Here is a 9,171-nt window from a genome sequence, read left to right as displayed (position 1 = left end):
ATTGCCAAGGATCGACGATCTATTCGACCAGCTAGCAGGAGCGGGTTGTTTCTCCAAAATAGATCTGAGATCTGGGTATCATCAGCTGAGGATCAGAGAAGAAGATGTGCCAAAGACAGCTTTCAGGACCAGATATGGGCATTTTGAGTTCCTTGTGATGCCGTTCGGGCTGACCAACGCCCCTGCAGCATTCATGGACCTCATGAACAGAGTGTTTAGACAGTACCTGGATCACTTTGTTATTGTCTTCATAGATGATATCTTAGTGTATTCCAGGAGTGCAGAGGAGCATGCCCATCATCTGAGGATAGTTCTGCAGACCTTGAGGGAACATGGCTTGTATGCCAAGTTCTCCAAGTGTGAGTTCTGGTTGAGGAGCATCTCATTCTTGGGGCATGTAGTGTCAGAGAACGGAATTGAAGTAGACCCCAAGAAGATAGAGGCTGTGACTAACTGGCCTAAACCCACTTCAGTGACGGAGATCAGGAGTTTCTTGGGTTTGGCTGGTTATTACAGGAGGTTCGTTCAAGACTTCTCAAAGATTGCAGCTCCTCTAACCAGATTGACCAGAAAGAACCAGAGGTTCGTATGGACCGATCAGTGTGAAGAAAGTTTTGAGGAGCTCAAGAAGAGGTTAACTTCCGCACCAGTGTTAGCTCTGCCGACTAGTAATGAGGACTTCACAGTGTTCTGTGATGCATCCAGAGTAGGCTTGGGTTGTGTGTTGATGCAGAATGGCAGGGTGATCGCTTACGCCTCTAGACAACTGAAGAGGCATGAGTTGAATTACCCCACACACGATCTTGAGATGGCAGCAGTCATCTTTGCACTCAAGATGTGGAGGCACTACCTCTATGGGGTGAAATGTGAGATCTTTACAGATCATAAGAGTCTGCAGCACATCTTGAGTCAGAGAGATTTGAACTTGAGACAGAGAAGATGGGTAGAGTTGCTGAGTGACTATGATTGCAAGATTCAGTACCATCCGGGTAAGGCGAATGTCGTGGCAGACGCCCTAAGCCGGAAGTCACTAGGCAGTCTATCCCACATCACGGCAGAGAGGAGACCAGTGGTGAAAGAGTTTTACAAGCTCATTGAGGAAGGTCTACAGTTGGAGTTGTCTGGTACAGGTGCTTTAGTTGCTCAGATGAAAGTGACGCCCGTGTTTCTGGAGCAAGTGGCTCAAAAATAGCATGAGGACCCAGAGTTAGTAAAGATTGTCAGGACTGTTCAGTCAGGCAAGGACAGTGAGTTCAGATTCGACAGTAAGGGGATCCTCCGCTATGGGAGTCGATTGTGTGTACCAGATGACATTGGGCTAAAAGGAGACATTATGAGAGAGGCTCATAATGCAAGATACAGCATTCACCCCGGAGCCACCAAAATGTATCAGAATCTGAAGAAAGTTTATTGGTGGCCAGCTATGAAGAGAGAAGTGGCACAGTTTGTGTCAGCCTGTGAAGTTTGTCAGAGGGTGAAGCTGGAACATCAGAAGCCGGCTGGAATGCTTAACCCGCTACCTATTCCAGAGTGGAAATGGGAGAATATAGCTATGGATTTTGTAGTGGGGTTACCGGCAACGTCCAACAGATTAGACTCCATATGGGTGATTGTGGACAGACTTACTAAATCTGCTCACTTCATTCCAGTTAGGAGCAACTACTCTGTGGATAAGTTAGCGCAAGTGTATGTTGACGAGATTGTCAGACTGCATAGGGTCCCGGTATCTATAGTGTCAGATAGAGGGCCCCAGTTCACCTCCAGGTTTTGGCGGAGTCTGCAGAGTGCTATGGGTACTAGGTTGGATTTCAGCACTGCCTTCCATCCACAGACAGACGGACAGTCAGAGAGGACCATCCAGACCATAGAAGATATGCTAAGGATGTGTGTGCTAGACTTTGGCGGTTCTTGGAGGCAACATCTACCTTTGGTGGAGTTTGCTTACAATAACAGCCATCATGCTAGCATCGGGATGGCTCCATATGAAGCTTTATATGGGAGGAAGTGCAGGTCACCTGTTTGCTGGGAGGAAGTTGGAGAAAAGGCCTTGGCAGGACCTGAGCTAGTAGAGATCACCAGCAGGGTGGTACCCTTAATCAGAGAAAGAATCAAGACTGCTGCAAGCAGACAGAAGAGTTATGCAGACATCCGCAGAAGACAGGTAGACTTTCAGGAGGGGGATCTAGTATTGCTCAAGGTGTCTCCAATGAAAGGGGTGGTTCGCTTCGGGAAGAAAGGTAAACTAGCCCCACGATACATCGGACCCTTTGAAATCTTGCAAAAGATTGGGAATGTGTCGTACAAGTTGGATTTACCTGCTTCAATGCAAAGAATCCATCCGGTTTTTCATGTTTCAATGTTGAGAAAGTTCGTGTCAGATCCGGGCAAGGTTCTTAGTGAGCCTGATGTAGAGATCCAAGAGGATCTCACCTATGTAGAGCAGCCAGTGCGGATTCTTGACACTCAGGTCAGAAAGTTGAGAAACAAGGAAATCCCGATGGTGAAAGTCCTTTGGAACCACCACAATATTGAGGAGTGTACCTGGGAGACACGGGAGTCCATGCTCCAACAGTATCCCCATCTCTTTTAGAGGTTAGTATCTATGTGTTCTATGTGTTTAGTATGTATGTTATGTTTTATGTTATGCATGTACTAGTTGAGGAACATTCGGGGACGAATGTTCTTAAGGGGGGGAGAATGTAATACCCGGCTAGACTTCGGTATCGGAATTCCTATCGTCCGGTGGAATCTCGGATGTCGGAGACCTCTAGAAGGGTAGAATCATGCTTTATAAAAATGTTTTAATGTGTTGTATGTTTTAAGTATGAAATTAAATGAGTTTTTGCATGAAAAGTCTTAGGAGGAAAACCCAGGTTCGGCCGCCGAAAGCCAAGTTCTGCCGCCGAACATGCATGTGTTTTGGAGGCACGTTAGGCCCCCGAAAGCATGAGTTAGGGAAGTCCAGGTTCGGCCGCCGAAAGTCAAGTTCGGCCGCCGAACATTGCATGGATGCGGAGGCACATTCGGCCCCCGAACGTGGCCTGGCCAGCCACCTATAAAAGGGGCACTTAGCCGAAATGGGGGAACTTTCTCCCATTTTCGGCCACAGCAAGCTTCCGACCTTCCCTTTTGCAAATCTTGTGTTCTTCCTCCAAATCTCTTCCATTTTTCTTGAGTTTTAAACTCACATTGCAAGTTTTGAGCATTTAAACCAAGTTTTGGAGTTTTGGAAACTCAGGAGCCCATTTGCTTGGATCTCCGAGTCTAGGTCGTCTCTCTCTCGATCTTCAAGAGGTAAGAGCCGATCTTAAGCTCAATGTATGTTTTAAGTAAGTTTTAAGTTGATTTATGGGTAAAGATGCATGTTTAGGCTTATTGATGAGTTTATGGGTTTTGATGCTTTGATGAACAATGTAGCTTGTTTATGTGTTGTTGGAAGTGTTGTAGATGGGGTATATGATAGTTTGAGACCCCTAGGTGTAGTGTATGTGAAGTATGCATGTTATAGAGCAAGATTATGCATGATAGAGGTTTTGGGAGGCAGGAGGTTCGTTTGAACCAAGTTTCTGCCCTTTGGCAGAAACCAGGTTCGGCAGCCGAAGGGAGTTTCGGCCGCCGAACCCCCTTTGTGGAGGCAGCATTCGGCTGCCGAAGTTGCCCCCGAAAAGAGACTTTCGTCTCTGTCTGGGAGGTTCGGCCGCCGAAGGTGCCGCCGAACCTGCCTGACTTTCGGATCTGTCCAGGACTTTCGGCCGCCGAAGGTGCCGCCGAAAGTGCCCTGTTCAGCCATTTCATGCATATTTCTATGTGATGTTTTCCTGATGTTTTAGGGGGTTTTTGGGGAGTTTATTAGAGTTATGTTTATGTATGATTGGTCCCTCATTGGAGTCCACCTGTGTAGGTTCGGACCCGAGGAACCGAGGACCTCAGCAGTAAGATAGCTGCTTCAGAGTCCGTAGAGCTTCAGCCAGAGGTGAGTGAAATAAACCTTAAGTTTTTTAAATAAATGAAATATAACTTTTTGAGCATGTTCATGCATCATATATGCCATGTGATATTATAGGGTGTTTGCATTAGTAATCACGAATATGTTGCATTGCATAATATGATGTGGATGCGGATTGGCTATTGGATGATCCTCTAGTCCTCCTATGATATGATATGATGAGGATACGGTATGGATTGCCAGTGAGGCCCATTCTACGCCCCTGGACTATGTTAAGAGAAAGACCAGTGAGGCCCATTCTACGCCCCTGGCATATTGGAATGTTATGTTATGTTATGTATGTAAGAGAAAGACCAGTGAGGCCCATTCTACGCCCCTGGCACGATTGGACTATGTTGAGGACTATAGGTGACAATACCATCCTTATGTGATATGTTTGTGATGTGTTGCATTTCATGGAAGCATGAAATATTTTAAATACATGTTTTTCTATTCTGCTCACTGGGCTCTTGTAGCTCACCCCCCTCCCCTAATATCAGATGTGCAGGTACAGGGTAGACCAGGAGGTCAGCCAGAGTTATGAAGTCATAGATAGATTGTGGACATGACAAATGATTATGATGTAATGTAAAAGTGTTTTAAGTTATGTTATGTAATTTGAATATTGAGGATAGAGTTGTGCTTGACCGATACAGATTGTTAATCCCACTTGTATGTACATGGTCTTTATGATATGAGATATGAGACTATGTTTCAACCAAGCTTATGTATGATGAGATACCCCATTGGAGCATTTGATGAGGGCTCCAGTGGAGGTTTATGTTATGTTTATGTTTATGTACAGGTTGAGCTTGGTTGTTCTATGAGAATGTTTACAGGTTTATGAGTATTGTTGATCATGTATGGGATTAAACAGGATTACAGGTTATGTTAGGCTTGCTACGGGTCCCGGCGGCCTTACGCCGATCTGGATCCTAGCGCCGGTAGCGGTCCAGATTTCCGGGCTGTTACAACTTCTAAGATTTCCAAAATTTTTCTACCTATCCAATAATTATATTTGCAATCTGCTCACTTCCCCTACTCCTCGCCAGGTCCTTTTGTTATCATATGTATGACCCCTATGAGTTCTCTATCAAGGGTTGTTTTCTCGGGCTCATATTTCTTTTCTTTTTTTTTCTTTTCTTGTGAATTTTCAAAGGGTATCATTCATTATCAGCCTTTCGATCTCATTCTTTATTTATCGACATTCTTCTGTTGTGTGGCCATAATTTTTATAGAAGCGACAATATTTTATTTTGTCTCGTTTCTCCACTTCCTTGGGGTTGAACTTGGACTGCCACTTGATTTCTTTATCAATTTTCCTAATTCACTTCAAGTTATGAGTTCGTGAGTCACTTAGCGGAGTGTAATTTTTATACTTACTCTATTCATCTCTCTTTCGCGAGATGAAATAAATCCCATAAATCCAAGAATAACATTAATTTATTAATAAAATAGAGGCATGATAATCCAAAAATCTCCAACCATTTTATGTATTTACATTTTAATTTAATTCTTTTAATTTTAATTTAATTTATTCAACTTTTACATTTTAATACAATTTAACTAATTTCTAAATTTCTAAATTTAATAGTTTACGTACCAATTTGATAGTTTAAATTAGACGTGTATTATTATTATTATTTATATCAATTAATAACCAAATGATTAAAAAAAATTAACATTTATATTATTTTATTTTTTAATTCAAATATTTAAATTTTAGATGAATGGTTGCGTTTGCATTTGATTATAATTTTAATTAATTTTTAAAAATCAAAATATAAATTCAAATAAAATGTAAAATATAATATTTTATTTTTTTAAATGTAAACTAATTTTATATATAAAAATAATATTAACTCATATTTAATTATAGATAAATGGTATATTTAATTTTTAAGATAATAAAATAAAATTTAATGTTATTAAAAATATAAATAAAATATTTAATAATTAAATTATTTATTTTTAATTTTAATTTTAAAAATTAATCAAATTACATGTAAACATTTTTTATTTAAAATTTAAATTTTAAATATTTAAATTAAAATATAAAATAATATAAATATTGAATTTTTTAATTAATTAATCAATTAAATAATAATAATAATAATAATAATAATAATAATAATACAAGTGATATGCTATTTATATTATTAATTATTAAATTTAAAATTTTATAAATTAATTAAAATATAAATATTGAATCAATTAAATTAAAATTAAAAAAAATTAAATTAAAATATAAATACACTTTTTTTTTTTTTTTATCAATCCGCCTAGAATTGAGGAAATCAAATTTAATGCCTCTGTTTTTGAGAAACCACTGCACTTTGAAGACAAAGTAGAACTAAGTCAACCTAAATTTTGTTCTTTGCGTGGAAGGAGACGAGGAGTTGGGCATTCCCGCCAAAATAATCCCAAATGAGATGAGTTCATGGCAAAGAAACTCCCTCCTTTATATGCAAATCAGTTCCAAACCTTTTTCTCTCATCAATCTACTTCAACTCTGCAGCAACTCCAGATCGCTAAACCAAGGCCAACAAGTTCACCAGCAAATCACAGTGTCCGGATCACACTATGATTCCTTCGTGGTCACCAAATTGATCCAAATGTACGCAGATTGCGACGATTTGACATCAGCTTATAAACTATTTGATAAATTGTCACAACCAAATGTTTTTACGTGGACTGCTATTGTTGGGTTTTATTTGAGACAAGGTATGTATGAGAAATGCATACGGAATTATGGGTTGATGAAATTTAGCGGTGTTTTTCCTGATAACTATGTGTTTCCGAAAGTCCTAAAAGCTTGCGCATACTTGTTATGGTTGGACGGGGGAACTTGGATTCATAAAGATGTGATTGTTTGTGGGTGCGAGTTCAATTTGCAAGTTTGCAATTCCTTGATTGATATGTATGCGAAATGCGGAAGTATTAAGAGCGCGAGGTGGGTTTTTGATGGAATGGGAGAGAGAGATCTTCTGTCATGGAATTCGATGATTTCCGGGTATGTGTATAATGGGTTGCTAGATTCGGCGGTGGAGCTTTTAAATTTCTTGAGATTGAATGGTTTTGAGCCTGATGTTGTTACTTGGAATACTTTAATTGATGCCTATTGTAGAATGGGGCTTTTTGATGAAGCTTGGAAAGCTTTTAAAAATATTGAACATCCCACTATCATCTCTTGGACCACTTTGATTTCAGGTTATTCTAAGATTGGAGAGCATGAAAAATCATTGCGGATATTCAGAGAGATTGTTTCTGAAAGAATGGTTTCCCCTGATATAGATTGCCTTTCTCGTGTCCTTGTCTCATGCCGCCACCTTGGTGCTATTAGGAGAGGGAAAGAACTTCATGGTTTTGGGATAAAAATGGAAACTACATCTGTATTTTACAGTTCGGCTGGTGCTACTTTGCTTGTAATGTATGCTAAATGTAGGAGAATTCAGGACGCTAGAAATGTATTTGAACTGATGGACAAATCTGATGTTGTTACTTGGAACGCCATGATTCTTGGTTTTGTTGAGCTAAAGTTGGGGCAATTAGCCCTTGAATGTTTTATTGAAATGCAAAGATTGGGTCTTATGGTTGATGAGGCAACAATATCTGCCCTTTTGCCAGTGTGTGGTTTGAAGCATGGAAATCAAATTCATGCTTACATCTTGAAAGACAACTATCTCAATTCAGTTGTTCCGATTTGGAATGCAGTGATTCACATGTACTGCAAATGTGGAAGCATTAGATCTGCATACTCTGTATTTTCTGGCATGGCCATCAGAGACATAGTTTCATGGAACACAATGATTGGAGGATTTGGTATGCACGGACTTGGTCTGGCTGCACTTGAACTTCTGCGAGAAATGAACCGGACAAGCCTTCGTCCGAATTCTATGACTTTCACTTCTTTACTATCAGCTTGTAGCCATTCAGGTCTAGTGGATGAGGGGCTTAAACTCTTCCAGAAAATGACTGAAGACTATGCATTGACACCAAGAATGGAACACAATTCTTGCATTGTTGACATGCTAGCTCGTGCTGGTCAGTTTGCAGATGCTGTGACATTCATTCACAAAATGCCTGTGGAACCTGACAAGTCTATCTGGGGAGCTTTACTAGCTGGCTGTGGAGCCCATCAAAACATCGAAGTCGGAAAGCTGGCTGCTGAAAATTTAATCCGCTTGGAACCTGAACAAGCAGGACACTATGTAACATTGTCAAATATATATGCAACAGCTGGAAGATGGGATGATGCAGCAAGGGTGAGAACACAAATGGAAAGCAGAGGACTTGTTTATCCATTAGGGCAAAGTTGGATTGAAACAGGAAATAGGGAAAATGTAAATCACAACTTTGAATAATATTTTCTAAATCATTTGAGAATGCTGAAAGCAATAGGCAAGTTCTCTAGTCTTGCATATTCCAGATATTTGAATTGCAGTGTGATATAATGGGCCTTATCACCATGGGCTAGGAGCAATTAGTTACTATGAAGCCCAAGTCCTAAAATGAATAGATTTGAAGTATTGGGTATGAAGTACTTAATGAAGCCTCCTAATTTATTGTTATTAAATGTTACCCATCAACATATATTTTATGGGAATTATGAAAAATTGTGTATTTATTAATTTTTGATATCATGTGTGGATTTTTGAATCCCATCCAATGATATTGGAATGTAAGAGGCTTTAACTCATCTTGTTAGGCAGTATCCTCTCCAATCTCCATTGGAATATAGGAGAGGTCACTCTCAGGAGTTGAATTTCAGAGCAAAATCCATGGGCCATGTGGGGCAGTGACCACCAAAACGAAAACCCCTACAATACTCCACAATCAATCATCCTCTCCACAGCTCTCTCTACCTAATTTTCTTTTTTCTTTTCTATAAATGTAAAACTAACTCATGGGTTCACATTCATAGAGAAAAGCTAGCAATGCGTGCTTAATCATTTCTTTCTTTCATTCTCTTTTAGGTTGTGCTTATTGTTTTAGATGCGCTCATTATGGAATTTCAAAGCAATACTTCAACTTAAAGGAAACGTTGATGTTTTTCTATATATATCCAATATTTTCAATTGTTATATTGTCCTAAATTTAAAATAATTATAAAAATATTGTTCTTTAAATGTTATCTGCTCAATAAGGCTTCATGAGAAAGATGACATTCTTTTTATTGTCTTGTA

At 39.5% G+C, this 9,171-nt stretch overlaps 1 protein-coding gene across 1 annotated transcript; it reads left to right on the top strand.

Moving 5' to 3' along the window:
* Positions 1–6,282: 6,282 nt before the first annotated feature.
* Positions 6,283–8,752, top strand: LOC110629717 (pentatricopeptide repeat-containing protein DOT4, chloroplastic). The gene has a single exon (XM_021776809.2). The coding sequence runs from the start codon at positions 6,418–6,420 to the stop codon at positions 8,347–8,349; it is 1,932 nt and encodes a 643-aa protein (XP_021632501.1). The 5' UTR covers positions 6,283–6,417; the 3' UTR covers positions 8,350–8,752.
* Positions 8,753–9,171: the final 419 nt, after the last annotated feature.

This window comes from Manihot esculenta, chromosome 13, assembly GCF_001659605.2.
Source record: "Manihot esculenta cultivar AM560-2 chromosome 13, M.esculenta_v8, whole genome shotgun sequence".
Taxonomy (NCBI): Eukaryota; Viridiplantae; Streptophyta; class Magnoliopsida; order Malpighiales; family Euphorbiaceae; genus Manihot; species Manihot esculenta.
This window is presented reverse-complemented; position numbering and strand designations above follow the sequence as displayed.